Here is a 21,246-nt window from a genome sequence, read left to right as displayed (position 1 = left end):
GCAACTTCAACGTACTTGCAGAAACAAGAAAATATAAACCATTATTGAAATAGAAAATGTAATTGAACTGGTCAATAGAAAAGATAAATTAACCATCGAAATAACAAAAAAGCAACCAACTTAAAAAGATAAAATTAGTTTAAATTATTAATTATTTAAATATATTTTTAGTCTAAGAAAAAATGTCTTAGTGTTGTAATTTCAAAACATATTATTATTTCCCATTATCAAAAATATATATATATATTTTTAATTTCTCATAGTCATCAATAACATAATTAACAATAATAAATTAAGATGATTATATAATATTTAATAATAAAAAAAACTAAGTGCAATATATTTAATAATTGTGAGTTTTATTTAAAGACTTTAAACATAGAGGTTAGAGACTAAAATGTTTTTTTCCCCTCAAATTACATAGGATAAAAAATCAGTTTTAATTATAACTTTATATTTAAGAAACTAAAAGCTAATATGAATTTAAATTTAAAATTAAAAATAAAAATTTTGAAGAGGAACTGATATTCAAAGTACGAAAAGAAAAGAAAAGACCTGAAAACTTCATCTATACACAGAAACATTAATTGACAATGAATGAATCCGTGAATGTTGGGGAAATTAAATAAAACTGGGAGGTGTGGCTGCAGATTTCATTGACTAGGGTGGTTCTATTATATTAATCCACTTGCAAAGGGTTGGTTCATGCATGTTTGATGATTATGTTATGCATGTGGTGAAATAAGAGAGGTAAAGTAACAGTGATTGCCAGTTAACACGTGTTTTGCATATTCTAATTCCAGATTGTCACACATTTTCTGGAAACTGTTGTCATCGTTCCTACACAATTCCCCAACTCAATTCCAACACTCCATAGTTATACACAACACGCCTCTATCAATAAGAGCTATTCAAATTGCTGGCTCCTCTTGGTTAAGCTTTTTTTAAGTCAGAGATATTTCTCTTTCGTTTTCTCTCGTCTTGTCGGCATTAAAATCAACCATCATTGTTACATAATACAACCTTCTCATCTAACTCATTTTATTATAAAATTTGTTACTGGATTCATTTGAACATGTATCTAATTACATTCAACAGTATAAAACTAATATTTATACAACTTTAAACGGGAATGATATATGCAAGGACAAACATCTGTCAATAATTTGTTCTTTTTGCGGTTCTTTAATTAAATCACCTATAATGAAATTCATTTTTAACAACAAAATGAAAATTATATTAAAAGAGATACCTCAAACCTTACATTAAATAATATGTCACCACCATCATGGCAATGCCTATAGTTATGATGGTGATGTAGTGAAGATGTAATGGAGGTGAAGTTGATGAAGATAACAATACTCATAAAAAATTATAATAATAAAAATAAGTGATAATTTTATTTGTAACCTTTTTTAATATAAATAATTTATTTTAATTTAAGAGTTGTTAAGTATTCTCATATATTCATATTAATAAATGCTTTCAGTTGGATTCCCTTATATATTATTTATTTTATTCGTTAAAGGATCTAACTAATTACAAATTACGATCATTTTCCTATAAATAAATAATTCTATTATATTTTTTTACTTTTCAATATCAATTCTTATATATTAAATATAAACATCGTTTTATCTTATACGAGAACCTTTTTGGAGACGATGAGCGTATTTTTATAGATTTTTTAATTTTTATATAATTCAATTTTTATTTACGATATTTATCTGTAATTAAATTTCAATATTATTAATATAAATTTAATGAGAAAATTATTAATGTTTTTTTTAATTTTTTTTATTTAATTCAATTTTTATTTATCATATTTATCTATAAATTAAATTTTAATAATTTTAAAATGAATTAATTATTTAAAAAAATACGTCGATATAAATTACTTATTATAAATTTAAAATATAATTTATATAATTAAACTATTTATTTATATAAATTTTAAATATAATTTATATATTCAAATATTGTATGTATATATATAATTTATTATAATAAACGTCTACATACTTAAAATATTAGTTAGCAAGTGTGGTACCGAAAATTAAAAATGAAAGTGATAACTTTATATTTTTTTATCTTGAGATATTCTGTAATTTCTTCCTACGTAAAGATATAACTGAAATCAATAATATAGATTTGTTTGGATTTTCTTAGATCCAAATTTTAAACAGAAGATAGGTGTACGTATAGTTGCACAGATACAAAGTTAAGATGGAAAAAATTTAACCTTGATAATGTGTATTGATATATACTGATTAATTAGTAAAGTAATGATAAAAAAATGAATTAATGAAGTCTTAAAAAAAAGGATTATTGATTGAAAAGAATTTTATAAGTGGGGACTGGGGATGGTAGTTGGTTAGTGAAGGCTGAAGGGTAGAACAGGAATTAGGAAAAGTGAAGAAATTTGTATATAAAGCGTAGTGGGGATGGTAGTTGGTTGGCGTTGTTAATTGTTTCCCACAGCAATGGAGCAACCGCCGTCGCCGCCGCCACGCACCATCCTCGGAAAGTACCAGCTCACGCGCTTCCTCGGCCGCGGGAACTTCGCCAAGGTGTACCAGGCGCACTCGCTGCTCGACGGCGCCACGGTCGCGGTAAAAGCCATCGACAAGTCCAAGACGGTCGACGCCGCCATGGAGCCCCGCATCGTGCGCGAGATTGACGCCATGCGCCGCCTCCAGCACCACCCTAACATCCTCAAAATCCACGAAGTCCTTGCCACCAAGACCAAGATCTACCTCATCGTGGACTTCGCCGGCGGCGGCGAGCTCTTCTCCAAGCTCTCCCGCCGCGGCCGCCTCCCGGAGTCCCTCGCGCGCCGCTACTTCGCGCAGCTCGTCTCGGCGCTCCGCTTCTGCCACCGCCACGGCGTCGCTCACCGCGACCTCAAGCCGCAGAACCTCCTCCTGGACGCCGGCGGCGACCTCAAGGTGTCGGACTTCGGGCTCTCGGCGCTCCCGGAGCACCTCCAGGACGGGCTCCTCCACACCGCCTGCGGCACGCCGGCCTACACGGCGCCGGAGATCCTCCGGCGCGTGGGGTACGACGGGTCGAAGGCGGACGCGTGGTCCTGCGGCGTTATCCTCTACGTCCTCCTGGCGGGCCACCTCCCCTTCGACGACTCGAACATTCCCGCCATGTGCCGGCGCATTTCCCGGCGCGACTTCCAGTTCCCTCCCTGGATCTCGAGAGCCGCGCGGAGCCTCATCTACCAATTGCTGGACCCAAACCCTAAAACCCGAATTAAACTAGAAAACGTGTTCGACAACGCGTGGTTTAAGAACAAGAATTCGGCACGTGTGAACGCGGAAGAGAGTGTTTTCGAGAGTGACTTGTATAACAAGTGCTGCGACGGTTATAAGTTGGGGATGAACGCTTTTGACATAATCTCCATGTCCTCGGGGTTGGACTTGCGGGGGCTGTTTGAAACGACGTCGGATAAGGGGAGGCGGTGGGAGAAACGCTTCACTTCCGATAAGAGCGTGGAGGCCGTGGAGGCGAAGGTGAAGGAGGTTGGGTTGAATTTGGGGTTTAGGGTTGAGGTTGGGAAGAACGGTGCGATTGGGTTGGGGAAGGGGAAGGTCGCTTTGGTGGTTGAGGTGTTTGAGATTGTGCCTCAGCTGTTGCTTGTGGCTGTTAAAGTGGTCGATGGTGGGGTAGAGTTTGAGGACCTTCATTGGGATGATTGGAGAATTGGCCTCCAAGATGTTGTTCTCTCTTGGCATCATAATCATGACAATTTGGTAACCCTGTCTCACTAGAAGTCGTAGCTGCTGTTGCTTGCTTTGTAATTTTTTTTTATTAGATTATTACAAGACAGGGTAATGTACAGGACAAAAGTTGTGCTACTCCTAGTGTAGTGTTTCTGTCACGGTTCCTCTTTTCAATGAATAACACAATTTTATGTCATCTTTACTTTTTGTTGAAATCTGTATATACAAGTGAACAAGTATTTTAGTAAATCAGGGTAATGAAGATCTCAAATTTATTAAAGGAGATGACTTGTCTTTTCGAATGTTTTCCATATATGAAAACAAGAGAAGGCACATAACAAATCTGATGATTCGCTAACAATGAAAAAAGAAAAAGTAAAGTTTATGACTTGTATTGGCTTCTTGTCTGTCATAAATTTAGTTGGGTTCCAGAATTACATGAGTTGTAATAATTTTTGCGTGGGAACTGAATAATGGTTTAAGACGGGTTCTACCGTGGGAGAGTGTCTCATCATCTCATGTCTCTCACGGTGGGAAATAATTTTTTTTCTGTATGTTGTACTCTTTAAATAGATGGTTGAAAATTTTCATCTTTTTTTCTGTTTCTCAATTTGTCCTGAAATCCTAACCTCAGCTTCTCTCTCAGTACCGCTCTCTCTATAACCCACAAGGCTCTCTCCATTCCACTCGTTGCTTTGCTCGTTGCCGTCTCTTTCTAACTCAAGGCTTTCCCCACTCCACTCGTTGCTTTGCTCGTTGCCGCCTAGTGTTATTACTAGGATTTTAGAATGTTTATGCAGAGTGTTGGTCAGAAAATTATCAGGGATAAAACGTGTTTTTTTCTCAAAGAATGTGAGGTGCATCAAAAGTAACATACTAGTCAGACTTTTAGTCATACTTTTGGATTTCAATCCACGGGAGACTTGGAGAACTATTCGGCTTTTCCAATTCTCCACCACAGAATATTTAGAGAAACTTGCAACTTTATCATGACTAGAGTAAACACCACATTATCAAATTGGAAAGGTTATAAATTTTTTATCCGAAGATTTACTTTGGTCAAATCAATTTTGCAGACTTTATGTTTTTATACTATGCAATTTAATAAATTATCTTCATCTATTTGTGATGAGATAGATAAGAAATGTAGAAGTTTTCTGTGGAGAATTTAGAAATGAGCAGAAAGATTCACATCGTAGTGTGGAGTAATGTGTGTAAGTCAAGATATGTTGGAGGATTGGGGTTGAGATCGTCTCGAGTGACCAATCAAGCCTTTCTCATAAAGTGTGGATGAGAGTTATGGATGCGATGCCATGTTCTATGGGTACAAGTTATAAGAGCCAAGTATCAATGTGGGGACTTCATAATTCCTTCAGTTAATTTGAATTGGATGGGTTCAAACTTCTAAAAGGGATTCTATAATTACTGGTGCCAAATTAAACAAGGTATTACTTCGAGTATTAGTAATGGAGAACTGGTGAAATTCTAGAATGACGAGTGGATTCTAAAGTTGGGGAGATTGATTGAACAAGCAACAAAAGTCATTTTCCACCTTCGCATTAGTCTTAAGGTGAAAGATTTGGTTATGGAAATAACTAAATAGAATTTCCTACTTTTAATATGTTGGAAGAGCATGTTTTAAATTGTATCCATGCAATCCTTCCTCTAAATGAACTAAGTCCATGTGTTATCCTACAAAGAAACTTCAACAAGTGATTTCTCCATTTCTTTAGCATATGCACAACTGATAGTTGGCTTTGATTTAAAAAATGAAAGTAATTCGTTGTTTGTGACAATTTGGTCTTGACCCGAGCTTAAACGGATCCACACTTTGTTATGGAAAATTGCAAATCCTACCTTATTGACTAATGCAATTAGATATGGTAAACATTTAACAGAGGATCAATCTTGTTTGCATTGTGAACATTGCATTGAAGATGTGGATCATGTTATGCACTTTTGTCCCCCTTTTAAAGCAGTCTGGTATGTTACTCTCCAAAAAACAACATTCTTGGTTTTTTGACCTAGATTTTTTGTCATGGCTGCTTGCTAATTTAAGCAAGCCTTCTAGTACAAATAATAGAGGATGAAACACTTTTTTTGAAGTGGCTTTGGATGTGTTTTGGAAATGTAAGAATGAGTTTGTCTTTCTAGATAATACCTCACGGCCTACAAAATTAAAATTTTGCATTCTTGGAGGTGAATTGTCTATTAGGTCAAGTTACTTGCGTATTGAGGACACATCCAAAGCTATTCAATGTCACTTGTTGAATTATGGGTAATTCATGTTGGTACACCTATTGCTTGGAATAAAGGGTCTAGAAAACTTTCTAGTGGAATCAAATTCAGTTGTTGTGGTGACTTTGTTGAAGGAAGGATGTGCTCCCTATCATCTTTTTTTTTTTTCGATTGGTGCAAAACATTATTTATTTCAACATGGCAGGTAGAGGATTATTTGATCTCATGTGTTGCGTGAAGCAAATTAGATAACTTGTAATATGATCAATTTTGGTTTGATTCTAGAGGATAATATTTGTGTGTTTGATAATATCAAATATTTTTTTGTTTTGTTTATAAGAATTGGTGTTGCTCATAATTTGTACCCTTGTGATTTTAATTGATTGCGTTGAAGTGTTTTTTACCCCCTTCAATTCACCAAAAAAATAAAAATAGATTCACATTAGATAAGGAATTAAAAAAAATTGACTCAAGAAATAATGTTATATTTAATATATTGTTCAAGTTATTATCATAAAAGTTAAGTGGTTTAAAGTCATATTTCTTATAAAGTCATATTTGATCATTTTTTAAATAAATTTTATATTTCTTTGTCATGTTAATGTCACATTGCTAGTTAGTATTATTCTTATAATATTATCTCATCAATCCATGGGACTTGCCATGTCATTATCAAAATGACATGTTATCAATTCATTTAAATATTAACACGGTATCACAATTTAATTGAAAAGTGTACTAAAATTTTGTGATTTTAAAAACTGAAAGATCAAAATTAAATAATTAAAAATAGAGAAATCAAAATTATAGATTAAAAATTATAGAAAGATTAAAAGGATAATTTAACTTTTATTTTATTTTTTAAAATTCAAGATAAATAATTATCGTTATAATTTTCTTCATTGACATATTTATTTAATTTATTCTACTATTATATTTTAAAAAATATTAATTATTTTTAGTATGAAAAGCATTTATATATAATGTGTTATTTTTATCAACCATTTTATGAAAGTTTTAGTAAAAAAGTACCTATATATAATATTTAACTATTAAGATATAAATTTATAAAAGTTATGATTTTATTTAATCTTTGTTGCTTAATTATTAAACTTTATTACTCAGTTAACAATATTAAATAAAAACGCAAACAACCTGTTGAAATAAGAATTTGGATCCTCTCCTACAATCCTCTCTCTAGCAATAATAATAATCATTAGATATATCTAATGGTTCAAATTTAATCTTATAAAAATCATTTAAGAAATTACATTAATTTTAATATTACAAAATTAATCAAAATTATTATAATATTATTTAAAAAATATTAATTTTGTAATAATATTTTTGGCCATGCAATAATAAAAAATATTTAAGAAATATATGCAATTATATTGATAATAGTTAACATTTATTTTAAATTTTTATAAGATTGATAAAATAAATGTTAACTATTATCAATACAATTATATATATATATATATATATATATATATATATCTTAAATAATTTTGATTATTGCACAACTAAAAATATTATTACAAAATTAATATAATTTCTTAAATAATATTATAATAATTTTGATTAATTTTGTAATATAATTAATGTAATTTTTTAAATAATTTTTATAAAATTAAATTTAAATTATTAGATATATCTAATGATTATTATTGTTGCCGAAGAGAAGGTGGAAAGAGAAGATTGCATGAGAGCATCTAGATCCGTGCATAAACAGAAAAGGACAAAAAAAAAAAAAAGGGTGATTGATCATAAATGATGAGCGAAACATCATGAGAAGCACCTATGTTGGCCAATAGATTCGCACAATTGTTTCTTTCTCTCAATGCATGCTTCACGGGAACATCTCAATTTCTACCAAAGAGATCTCGAATGGACGAAATGATAGTGTGGTAAGCATGTGTCATTAGTGGAAGATAAGAAACAAGTTGAAAGGCATAGGATGAGTCTGTGTAGCAGATAATTTTACAGAATCTTCGATCACAGGCAAACTCCAGACCCTAAAACCCATTATGGATATGATTAGTACCTCAGGGAAACTTGAAAACTTATATTGATGTTTACTTTTCTTTTTATGTTAAAGATTTTTTTATTTAACAAATAATGAATCCTTTTACTTGATGGACTGTTTTAAATACCTTTTAATTAAATGAATTTAATAAAAATATTTATTGATTATATTTTAGGGTAGAAAAGTATCATAATAAGACTAATTAAAAGAAAATAAGATACTCGATATAAAATATTTATCTATTAAAAATATTTATTTATTTATTATATTTTAGGGTAGAAAAGTATCATAATAATGATAATATAAAAAAAAAGTGATTTGTTATTCATACTAATGACCCTAAGAAAATAAGGAAATAAATCATGATACTATTAAAAAAAGTAGAAAAGCTAATCCTATGGGATAATTGGTCTATTTGTTTAAACTTTTTTCTTCTTATAAATTATTTTTCAAATGAAATAAGCATTTTTTTAATTATTTATGTGTTTATCTAAAATTATTTTTAAAAAAGTAATTTTCTATTTTTTTAAAAACAATTCTTACCTATTTCTGAAGAATTGTTTTCTTAAAAAAATATTTGTTTTAATTTTTTTTTTAAATTTAAACAACTAGATCTAAAATATAATGTAAAATATTATAGTCAAAATACTATACAATATATTAGAACATAACTCTCAACTTAATCCATTAGTGCATAACATAACTCAGTTCATATTTATTTTATTATATAAAAATATATCTTATTTATTTTAAAAGTCAAATTAATAAATTAATTAAGTTCATCAAATAAATATTATTATAAAAATCAAGATGTTACATGTGATGTGAGGGTTGCATAATAAGCATGAGAATGAAATCATAGATTCTGACGCTAAGAAAAAAAAAAAAGAGCCTCTCTCTAAAAGAACCTTATTAATCTTAAAAGGAATTGCTTAGTTGTTATAATTTTTATTTTTTAATTCTGTTTAAATAAAGTTTTCCATAAACAATTTTTTTATTCTGACTACTAGGGTTAGTCTAGTGATTAGGTAAGGAAGGGTTGGAGTACTAATTAAAAACATGAAGACCTAGATTCAATTCTCATTGCGACCATCTTTGTAATCTTTTCTATCTTTACTTAAAAAAAAAAAAAAACAATTTTTTTATTCAACATTAGATGCGTTAATTTATTGAATTCCATTCACAGCGCTTTGGATGCTGTCGGAGTATTTCGAGGGAAGAGTTATTGATCACTTTCTATTCTACTGTATCTAGAAAATAAATATTTGGATAAATTTATTATTTACATGAATTTATAACTGTTCTCTCGTCTTTATATTTTTAGACTATTTTTATTTTAAATAATACAAATATTAAAAATTAACTACGAGTAACAAATATGTTAATTATCTTTAACTACTCAAATTCTTAAACAATTTTATAATTTAACCTTAATTTTTATTTCATTTTGAAATATTTAAATAAAGCATAGAGACAAGTATTTTAATCTCACTAATAATTTATAAACAAAAAAAAAAAATTCAAATATAAGCGATCATGATTTTACGTCTACGATAAAATTAATTTCACGATATATATTTAATTGTGTTTGATTTTAATATATTATAAATATAGCCTTTTTACACTGTAACATTTTTTTAGGACATTCTACACTGTAACATGATCATGTGTTAATCATTTATCTTCATTTACTGATATTGATTATATTACAGGGTCAAACTCGTGAAAACTAATATATAACCTTACTATATTAATAAATGTATGCAGTTACGTTAAATTCCCATAATATATCATAAAACTTGTAAAATTCAATATTAAAACTACGATCAAATCTAGCTACCAATAAAAAAAGAGAGTGAATGCATATAAATTACAGCTCAATACCAAAGGAAACAATTAGGATCCAAAATCTAATGGGCAAAAACCACATGAACTAAAATGTTATCCAAACCTATAACTCCTGATAGAAAATAATGGTACAAAAGGTTCGGATATACAGACTAACTATGTAATGTTATTTTTCTATCCTGTCCTAAAACCAACAAATTTTTTTCCCCATTAAACAAGGGTCACTAGTCTCTGCTCAAATTTCTCCAGTTTGGATGATCTCGTCAGATTATTCACAATATGTGAAGACAGGAAACTTTTGTAGCCTGACCATGATTTTCCTACCCTGTAATAGGTCTGTTCCCTTTTTTAAGGGATTTGTAACCATGAGCTTAAATCATCTGATCTGAAGACCCTTACACCCCATCTCCACTAGTAGCTATTTTACAATTCAATGTATTGGCACATCATTAGTTGACTTTAACAATGAACCTGGTAATTTAAAGTTGTAACAAGTAATTAGATAATAGAGTAAAAGATGTTTATACTACCATTGAATCAAAATTAATCTCATTATTATAGATCTTTGACCAAATGAATTTAGTGATGCTACCTTGGAAGTTGAAAGCATCCACCTATAACCAATCCAGATCAAGAGGATCAGAATCAGTTCTTGACAGCCTCTCTGATGTGGGGATACCGATGAGCCCATCGAGAGAAGCCTGCACAATTTGAGTAAGAATATGAAACTACCTCAAAAAGCCTTTAGTGCTCCAATGACTAGCATAAAGTAAACATAATCACCCGAAGATATAATCTCAGAAAGATCCATATCCGCTTTAGAATCCTGCAACAGAATATAACAAATAACCAGGTATTAATTATAGCATTAAAATAAAAAAATCTAGTTCACTGCTAAGTCTTAACATCAAATGCATGGCTTCAGTAGAGTTCAAGAAATAATTAAAAACCAGATTTGGATGCAAGGGGGCAATAAGCTTTCTTTAAGGCCAATCCTGGTTTAGGAATGGAGTAAATTTGACTGAACAAAATAGTAAGTATCAAAACCAATGCGTGATCAGAAGTATATGTATACTGTATGTGGTGTTCACATTTAACCTCTTTCAAACATTTTTCATAAATAATACTACCTTTGGTCCTAATTACAAGTAACATAAGACCAATCAAGATCAAAAAAAGTAATTAATATGGTTACTTTTAAATAATTCTACCATAAATTCAAGTTTTATTCCAAATAAACTCTTTACTTTAAGTGGTTGTCATATTTAATATTAGTTGTAAATGAATGTATATGAAATAAAGTTAACAATAAATGAAAGGTATAAAAGAAATTTAACCCTGAGTAACTTTAAAAATTAATGAATGTTACTTATAATTAGGACAAAAGAAAAAATTAATTTGTTGCTAGGACCACAGGTAATATGATTTAGTAGATGAGATGCAAGACCTGGAGATCAAGTTCAACAAAACAGAAACTTGTCAAGAAATCCGAGGCCAACAATGTTTGATATCTTGAATCAGTGTTGGAACAAGATATGGAAAATCTTATTGTCTTAATTAGTGACTCCAAATAGTAGATATGTTAATACTTCAGAATTATGTACAATCCTTCTTTATTTTGATGCACGAAGTAATGTTGTGGCTGCACTAAATTCGACAGGAAAAAAATTTAAGCAGTGAAAGGTGGACTCATGCAAACAGGTCAGCAATTTTTACATTTCTAATGAAAACATTAGGTCACAATCACATTAAGTGCGTTTGATGTGATGAAACAATAAAGAGAGAAAGAGAGATAAAGGATCTTCAATAGCTAAAGGATCATGTCACCAAAGATTGCTGCAAAACCATTATCCTATTTGGAGTGACTGAAAAATCACACTACGACTACATAAAGATAAATATAGTAGAAAAACGTTGATGTTGGGATAGTGAGATAACAAATCAATTATTTTAAGAAATATTACTTTTATAGACAACAAATACAAAAGGGAAGGGATACTATTGAAGCTAAAATTAATCATTTATGGCTGATTCCTACGAATCATGTGCAACTGCAACAGTATCTTCTGAATCAACAAAACAACTTGGACCAAATTTATTTTACATATTACTTTACGAATAGTAATGAAAGGGAATTTACAATTCACCTGTTCTGATGAAGCCAGACATCTTCCAATGAGCTTATAAAGACTGCTAAGAGTTCTATAGTTGAAATCAGGACGGTTTAAAAGAGCCTCTTCTGATGTATAATCAAATATCAGTGCGCAAATGCTTGAAGCCATCATCAAACATGACATTTCATCAGTATTTTCTACAAACAACATTTCAGTAACTAAGTTAAGATACATGTGTTATTCCATACTGGCAATTCAATAAATAAAGTAATAAGCAAATAAACATTAAAAATTAATGTTGATGATACTTCCCAGAGTTAAAATCAACAGTATAAGGATCAGTTAACAACATCCATAAAACTTCCATTGTTAAATGTTTCTAAGCATAGTAGAAGCATTTAATCCCATCTACCAGGATTTTTCAAATTTTGAAACTCATAATTTTTTCATGGGGCCTGATCACGCATGATAATCACTGGACGAAGCATATTCACATGAAATACCAAGATGAAGGTTTTTCCAAATCCCAATCTTCAATAATGTCTGCAAGATTACTTCCCTCTTTCCTTTCAATATTTGATTATAGTATCTTAGCAATGATTGAACAATTCCCTTATCATGCTTTCACCTTTCAAGACTCAATTTCATGTTTTTCTTTGTGAGATTTAATTGTAAAAAATTATCTTCACTCTCACTCATTGATGACACCATACTAGGTTTTGATAACAAGAGTTTCACTTATTCTTTATTCCATATAACCCAAAACAAAACATAGATAAAATATTAAACAATATGGGATTAACTTATTGCTACTACACAAATTAATAGCAAAGATTCACTTGGTTATAAATTAGGGGCGTAAGCAGGTTCGAGTTCAGTTGACTTGACTCACATACCTGGCCAACCACAAAACTTCACATACACTCACAACTCCGGGTAAATTCTCATGGATGATGTTCATATGCACTTTCTACACAATTCTGACCCTAATGCTATTTCTGGCACATGTTCACTAAAAGCTAAACTGAAATCTTCCAGTAAACTACAAGGTACTAAGGTAGTCCAACCTGACAAACATAAACCACTTGCTTTTATAGATGCATGCTAATACAGTTGCACCAGGGCACCTGTTACTAATTAAACATGCATATGCAAACAAGTAGATGAACAAGAAAGGAATAGGTCATGTAATGATGCAAAATGAAAAACACTCATTTTAATGGCTGTTAAATAGTACCATACCTGACCAATAAGCCAACGTTTTAAGAAGACCAACAATGGCTAATTCATCCAACATTATCTGCACTTTGTCTTTCTACAGTATAAAAGATGCAACTTATGTCACGATTTTGCACAACCAATATAGTATAATAAGGCTGGTTTATGATAAGAACATCACCTTTAATAGAAGATTCATTATTGTATCACATGCCAAAAAGATGCAACCGTTATCTTCAACCAGAAAAGCATGTGACCCAACTAATTTACTGAAGCAATCTGAAACCTACAAATGTATCCAATATATTTAGTAAAAAAAAAATTTTCTTTGCTAATAATGTTATTAAAGGATGTCATTGCAACACATTACACATGTAAAAGACAAAGCTACAATATTAAATTGAACTAAACATCAATCAAGCAATCATTAGAATTTGTTGATTTACATGCATAGATCCACCTTTAGGTTAATGCAGTTATAAATCAACAGAAAAGGGAGTGGGGAAAGATGAAGTGTAAAATAAAAAATATAAGAATTTGAGCCAGAAAATAACTTACGGCTTCAAGTCCTTTGCACGAAGCCAAAGTTTTGCATCCTTCAATCTCCATAGTAATTTGACACAACATAGGTAGCAGAAAGCAAACAGCAGAGAAGGGCCTGGAACACAATTAAATTAAGCAAAAGCTATTCATACTCCAAAATACACCTTACTCCCACAAAACAAAAGAATTTGTTAGCAATAATTATCTATTCAAGATACCTCTGTTCATCTTCACCTTCAACAGAAAGCATATACCCTAAAAGATCTTGAACCTTCTCCTTGCATGCTACAGGCGCTTCTGCAAGATAACTGAAAAAAAAAAAAAAAAGAAGCTCATACTCTTTCCCCCTTAGACTACAGTTGCTTTAAAAAAAAAGATAAAAACTTGCAATCTCCTACCATATTATATGCAGCAAATATAAGAGAATGTTATCACAAAACTATAGTTTTTCAAATTGATAATGATATATGTTACAGATATTGTGAATATATTATAGATATTGTGGATACATATATTATGGCTATTATCCTCACTATCAATTAGGGATATGATTAGATTAGTTTCCATAATATTAGAGATTAGTATCTCTATTATTTATTGTATTCACTCTATAAATAAGATTGGTATGTGTACAACAATACACACAATTCCTGAATTACAACATGGTATCTAGAGCTTAGGTTTTTCTTTTAGAATATATTTTTCTCTCTTCTTGCAAAGGCCCTTGCTGCCACCTCCGGCTGCCGCCGGCCGCCGCGCCGGCGGCTACCACCTCCGATCGCTGTGCCGCCGATCACCGCTTCTGGTCGCCCACTCTGACCGCCGTCGGCCGTTGCGCCGGCGGCTACCACCTCCGGTCGTCGCACCGCCGACCGCCACCTCCGATTGCTACCTCCGACTACAGCCTCCGGTCGTCGTGCCGCCAGTTGCCGCGCCGCCGACCGTCGCCTCTGGTCGCTTCCTGTCACCGCCTCTAACTGCCGCTTCCGATTGCCACCTCTGACTGCCACTTCCGGTCGCCAACTTCGACCGCCGCCTCCGGTCATCGCCTCCGGTCGCCGACTCCGACCGCCGCTTCTGGTCGCCAACTCCGACCGCCGCTTCCGATCGCCACCTACAACCGCTTCCAGTCGCTGACTCCGACCGTCGCTTCAGGTGGCCGTCGCCTCCGATCGCCGCCTCTGACCACTGCCTCCGGTGACCAGTTAGCAGATATGTTCACAAAATTGCTTAAAGGACCTCGGATTGATTACATTTGTAACAAGCTTGGTGCATATGATATATATGCTCCAGCTTGAGGGGGAGTGTTACAGATATTGTGAATATATTACAGATATTGTGGATACATATATTATGGCTATTATCCTCACTATCAATTAGGGATATGATTAGATTAGTTTCCATAATATTAGAGATTAGTATCTCTATCATTTATTGTATTCACTCTATAAATAAGATTGGTATGTGTACAACAATACACACAATTCCTGAATTACAACAATATACATTCTTTCATGACTTGCAACCCTTCCTTCAATCCTTGACATGATATCAAAGTGTACCTTCTGCACGAGTTCTATTCAGTGAAGGGCGTATTAACTATAAAACCACTCTTAGACCTGCACCAGCATCTAGAATAGTTCGTCCTTGAACAAAAGTACCCTTTTTTTTTTAGAGGATGAGGATGAAAATCGACAAAACAACTATCTAAATTATAGCTTAAGATGCTCCATACAACTTACAATTAGGTTTCAGAAAAAAAAATAAATCAAATATGCATGTTTTTATTGATATAAAATTTCAATGGTATAACACAAGTTTAGTCAAAGCATGAATTACAAGTTAAAATGGTCTATCATTGTTAAAACTTCTACACAACCACAAATGCCACATTAAAATATGAAATATGTCTTCTACATATGAATAGAAATAAATCATTTAATGGATTGAAGAAATGCTAACACAGCACCTTGAACTACTAATCCATCAAGTTCTAGAGACAAGTACAAATAATGCAAAGGGAGCAACATCAAAACATCATACCTCCCAATAATCCGCACAGAAGCCAGTAAATCATCCCCTTTATTTTGCCTGTGTTCCTGTACAGTTTCACCATTATACTTTGCTACCTTATATAATCAAGGTAAAGAGAGTAGGAAAAAACGTATTGTAATGGAATCAACAGTATACAGTATACCACAGTCTCCATGTGTATATTATATAATGCTACATTAAAGGGATGTTTGATACATGAAAAGTTTTTTCTTTCTCAAGAATCTGACGTTGGGAATGTTAATTTCTTATATTTGCTCTGTTATTTAAAAAAATAAAATTTCTAGGAAACATTGTTTTCTGGGAATGGTTTTTACATATGTTTCCCACATAATTGTTCCTGTGAGAGGAGGTGGTAAATTAATAATTCTGAGTTATTTTTAATGTGGTAAAAACATCATGTTACCTTTATATGCTTATTTATAACAGTAAAAATCTTTGATTCCCAAGTAATATTTATAAACATTCTAAAATATTTATGATCAACCAAACAAATTTTCATCATTTTTAGAAATCATGATTTCCAAGATTTATGATTCCCAGATATGAAAAATTTGTTGTGTATGAAATGCCTCCTAAGAGCACAGTAAATATTACATATGAATTGGGCCCATACCCAATAACCTAATGCTAACCCTTGACACTAACAATGACTCTTAACAATACTAGATGTTAAAATCACATTAAATAATTAATCATCAGCATTACCTTTGCATCTTCTAAATACTCTAGTACGACAGCAATTGTCTCATTGAGTTGGAGAATCAGCTTTGTCAGTGTGCCTTCATCAAGCGGGTTTCCTAAAAAAGAATGAGTATGATGAAGATGCATTATACCCAATTCACATGAAGTTACCCACAAAGACAAGTTTCCCACAGTGTCATCACCAGTTTCAAAATGATAGATGGGTATCACATTCTCAAGCAAATCAAAATTGCAACAGAAGTAAAACCCAAAATTCCAAATAGTATCTACATGTTGATGGTTGACAATGGTAGTTTGCTATACGGGAGTATAGACAACTAAGCCAGCATAATTAAAAAAAATGCATTATTGTGGAAATCCAAAAGTATCATTTGAAAAGTACTTAAAAGTGATGTATTCATATTTTCTCCCATACATGTTCCAAAAGTACTGAAAACACTAGTCAACCTAAAACCAATGATATTAATCATCCCCCAGATTACAGATAAAAGAATTGAGAACAAACCCTCCTGCCCAAATTCATCTTTTAAAAAAAGATATTTTCAAATGGCTGTTTGTAGCCCAAAATGTCAAACAGCGTACATTATCTGTGTTAAAATATATAAGAAGTATGTCATAATATCATATCACAACAATATAGCCTCTTTTATCTCTTTTCCCCTTTACCCAAGTCCCTATAATTTCAACAGTATGATCATGATTGAAGGCCAAGTGGACTGAATTTGAGCAGAGGAGGAAATGGAAAAGCAGAATTTAAAGGATGCATGAATTGAGTTTCTTTGAATATACCATCATCAACATTAGATATTAATTTTATTATCTTCTCAACCAAAGAGAAAGCAACAGCCACATTATGTTGCTTAGAAAAAATTGCCTCGGCAGTAGCTGAAGTATCTTGAGGTGCTTCGTATTTTAAATAGGCCAACTCATTCAGAAGAACAGCAATTTCTACCCTTGACTGCTCCAAGACAAGCAACAGGCACCTAAAATGGGAAGAGGGAAAATGAAGTAATGAGCGCACAGTGCAGATGACTTAAAAGTTAACATTAACGAGCATAGCTTACATGTCAGCTGGAGCTGGATTTTTTGCATCATTTTTGCTTACTTGGCTCACCAACCAATGTTCTCCATACATGGAAACCATAGACTCAGCTAAAATGAGAGCCTGCAGCCTTTCAGCAGGAGCTGCAGATGAATAACAAATTAAGCAATTCATATAGCTTAGTGTTTTATTGTTTTAACTCAAACCTATAATGCAGTAGAGTAAGATAAGGGCATTTGCTAATTCTATAAAAGTAAAACATCAAATTACCCATGTGAACATGCAAAGAGGAAGTTCCTTTTCATCCACAACCCTTCCCTCAAACAAACAACCTTATTTAAACTAACTTTTCCAACTTGAGAACAGAAATCAGGCCCCGTTTGGAAGAGATAATGAACAACTTATTTGTACTTATCTTGTTCCATAAATACTTATGAGTGTTTAGACAAACCTATAAAATATCTTATGAGTAGCTCATAAGATGTTTTGAGTTTATTTTGGTAAGTTATGTCAACATAATTAAGTTTCTTTGTGCAACATAAATACTCAACATAATTCATTGTGCACATAATTAAGCTGTGTCAACATACCAACACGATTCTGCAAAATAGCCATTATACCAATGCGGATATTGGATGACCAGCTATCTTGAGGAAGCAACCGGAAGGCATCACGGAGTTGTGACTGAAAATATGAAGAAATCGCAAGGTAAATGAATCAATGAAACTCATAAAAACACATATGCTAAAGGTATATAGATTTGAACCCATGAAGGTCATGAAAAAAAAAATCCAAATAAATCAGTTAAATTTATGCAACTTTGTGGTCATCCACATAGCAGGCTCGCTAGACATATTGATCTCATAAGGAATATGAACTATCAAACCAAAATAGACACTCTATGAAAATTTTCTTTATTAGAGCCAAATATTTTAACAAGCAAATGCACTAGATTTACACCGAAGAGAGATGACTCAAAAAATATGGAGAACAGCATCCAATTTCTTATCCAGAAGTAATTGGATGAATATCAGGGAAGAGAGTACAAACCCAAATATATCAAATTTCAGTGCCATAGTTCACATTTAACAGAGCTTTCTTCATCAAGTATATTAGAATCACCGCACCATAAAAACCATAGGACTGAAGGAAACGAAGACAAGATTACATACTGAATCTTTTGAGGAAAGAATGGCATTTAGTAGATGGAGAGCTTCAAATTTCAAGGAATTGTGCAAGACAGCAAACTGCCTTGCTATTGCTGCCACCTGTAGAGAGACATGTAAAAGTATTTCTTCACCAAGGATGTTATTTTTGTTTGTTTAGCGTGACACAAGATTAGCAAATAAAAATAAGAACAAATTAACAACAACAAAAAAAAATTAAAAAAAACACACTTACAATAACTGAGATCTCAGATAAGACATCATTCTGGATTATGTCCAAGGACTTCCTACTCAGAATCAATTGCAACAGTTTGAAAGATAATTCCATCAGATGTGAACCTGCATAGTGTTTAACTATTGTGAATTATGATGCATAAACAACAATTAGGAGCAGAATTTCCATGTTAGTAAATGTGTGTATATATGCACCATGAAGATAGTTAATATAAAAAAAATGACAATATTAATGTTACTGAATGCTATACAATGAAATATCTAGAGACATTCTTGGAGACATCAAAGACAATCCCCAAGCACAGAAATGAATTGATTGACTCTGAAAAGATATAACAATAATCTTTTTTTCTTTTTTGGGTGAAAAGCAGAGGATCGAGCATTGGTAAATGACACATGGAAATCATAAAGAATCTTAACGTTGGGAATATGTGATAGTACTGGTACAAAAATAACAAAAAAGATCAAAATTGATTAACTCTCATTACCAGTTTCCTCCTTAGTGGTATGGCGACAGTGGTGTGATGATGATTTTATAAATGGGCAGGGTAGGTGGCAAAAAGGGAATGGATCAGAGGAGAATTAATATGCTTTTTTTGTTTTTTCGAGGGGGTGGGCGGGGGCTGACACAGTAGGTAAGAGAAAAGTAAGGTTGATTTTACAGGCAAGAAATCAGGATGCTCAAAGTTCCTGCAGTATCTCTAGTTTTTCTTGTATTTACCTATTTTGTGAATCTGTATACTACATCTGGACCCCTATCTTGTTGATATCAGCTCCAGAGGTCAAACATAGATAGTTATACACAAATAATAAAGCCTCAGTTTCAGATACATTACAATTCCAAGATTCTGTACATATTGTATTAGTGTATATTACCCCGATTTGAAAAAATTAAAAGACACTAACTGCCCAGCAGTTTCACTGAATCCCCTATTTTCCAGTATGGAGCATGCAAGCATTACCAGCAGACAATTAGATCTTACCATCTTCCATGGAACACATTTGAGAAGCTAGCATTTTCATTCCCCCAGATTCACAAAATCTTGTGATTCCATCTCCAGAAGCAGCTGATACCAAGTACAAAAACTCATAGCATTCTTCAAGAACAGACAAGCCAGACCTAAACAAGAAATTTTAACAAAATATATAAACAATGTTCAAAACAAAATAAAGACTGATGGCGCATGAAACCAAGTGCAGTGCAGATCATTACTGGGTGGATATTGCTTCCAACACAAGTGGGATATTCAAAACCATGTCTTCAGTGGAAGCAATCTCCGGAACACGGCAAAACACAGCAAGAACCGTGATGGATAAGCTCAAATATGCATCCCGATTATCGTTGGTTCCACTTCCCATACCTAATTCATATAAGATAGTATCAAAAATACATTAATAGACAAGGAGAAACCACCATTGAGGGATTGTTCCAGCTTAACCCAAGTCCTAGAATGCTGCTGCTTAAATACTCGGGGAGAGAAAATTTTAGAGTTTATAATAGTCCTACCTACTCAAACAGGATTGTCTCTAATGAAAGATACATATAACTACACCAACTAAAAAGGAGTAGAGGAGGAAAAGGGAAGAAGAAGTAAGTACCAGTTCTGAGTAGCCGATACAGAAAACGAGGGCCAACCGCATCATACACCCTTCGAAGTGAGGCGTGATCATCAGCTTTGCAGAACTTGGTGACCAGAAGAAGCCCGGCGAGACGCTGTTCGTCTCTCTCTCCTTTGAGAAGTTTCAAGCAGTCCTCCAGATTCGGACTCTGTGTTCCCTTCATTCATGAACACCATTTACGACTTAAATACTCAAAGCATAGAGAAATTGAAAAACGACAGCAACATATGTTCCATCAATTTACTTTTGAATAATTCACAAAGGTGAAGAAGACACGATTTGAAAGTACCTCTTCAGTGGAAGGGTTACGCTTCGGAACAATGTCCATCTCTTGCTTCCCCTTCTCACCCATCTTGTCCTCAGAAATTAGTTCAGTTATTGTAATTTGTGCTAGTTCGTGCTATCACATGACAGTGAAATGGATAAGCATCATAGCTAGAAAGTAGAGACTATGCTATTCATTGGAATGTAAAAATACCGAGAAAAGAAGGTCGCCGGAAAACGTAGGTTGCCGGAGGTGAAGTTTTCGCCGGCGAAGATGGGAGCGTTTTGGAATGCGAAAGAGAGGTCTCCTCTACACTTTTCTTGTCGGGTTTTACAGGTTTAGGTTTTCGGAAACCCAAAACCTTTTCTTTTTCAATATTTTATTAGGGAGAATTTAAAATTTTAAATTTTCTAATAAGAAATTTAATTTTAATTAACTAAA

General features: G+C 32.9%; 2 protein-coding genes across 3 annotated transcripts; one reads left to right on the top strand and one right to left on the bottom strand.

Annotated features, from left to right (window-relative positions):
• Positions 1-2,442: 2,442 nt before the first annotated feature.
• LOC109789596 (CBL-interacting serine/threonine-protein kinase 7) lies at positions 2,443-3,927 on the top strand. The gene has a single exon (XM_020348582.3). The coding sequence runs from the start codon at positions 2,484-2,486 to the stop codon at positions 3,777-3,779; it is 1,296 nt and encodes a 431-aa protein (XP_020204171.2). The 5' UTR covers positions 2,443-2,483; the 3' UTR covers positions 3,780-3,927.
• A 5,914-nt stretch (positions 3,928-9,841) lies between these two features.
• On the bottom strand, positions 9,842-21,173 carry LOC109789601 (neurochondrin family protein). 2 transcript variants are annotated; one of them, XM_020348588.3, is made up of 20 exons: positions 21,019-21,173; positions 20,830-20,940; positions 20,520-20,697; positions 20,134-20,281; positions 19,904-20,040; positions 18,922-19,025; positions 18,693-18,788; positions 18,111-18,204; positions 17,543-17,663; positions 17,268-17,461; positions 16,482-16,573; positions 15,765-15,820; positions 13,940-14,029; positions 13,737-13,836; positions 13,360-13,464; positions 13,203-13,275; positions 11,994-12,157; positions 10,630-10,672; positions 10,439-10,547; positions 9,842-10,317 (listed from the first exon to the last, which is right to left on the bottom strand). In XM_020348588.3, the coding sequence occupies exons 2-19, from the start codon at positions 20,890-20,892 to the stop codon at positions 10,492-10,494; spliced, it is 1,914 nt and encodes a 637-aa protein (XP_020204177.1). In that variant the 5' UTR covers positions 20,893-20,940; positions 21,019-21,173; the 3' UTR covers positions 9,842-10,317; positions 10,439-10,491. The 2 variants fall into 2 exon arrangements, with proteins under 2 accessions (XP_020204177.1, XP_029125303.1); XM_029269470.2 differs by having other exon boundaries at positions 20,520-20,688.
• Positions 21,174-21,246: the final 73 nt, after the last annotated feature.

This window comes from Cajanus cajan, chromosome 7 (assembly GCF_000230855.2).
Source record: "Cajanus cajan strain Asha chromosome 7, NIPB_CcT2T_4, whole genome shotgun sequence".
Classification (NCBI taxonomy): domain Eukaryota; kingdom Viridiplantae; phylum Streptophyta; class Magnoliopsida; order Fabales; family Fabaceae; genus Cajanus; species Cajanus cajan.
The sequence above is the reverse complement of the archived record's forward strand: the minus strand, read 5'-3'. Positions and strand labels throughout refer to the sequence as shown.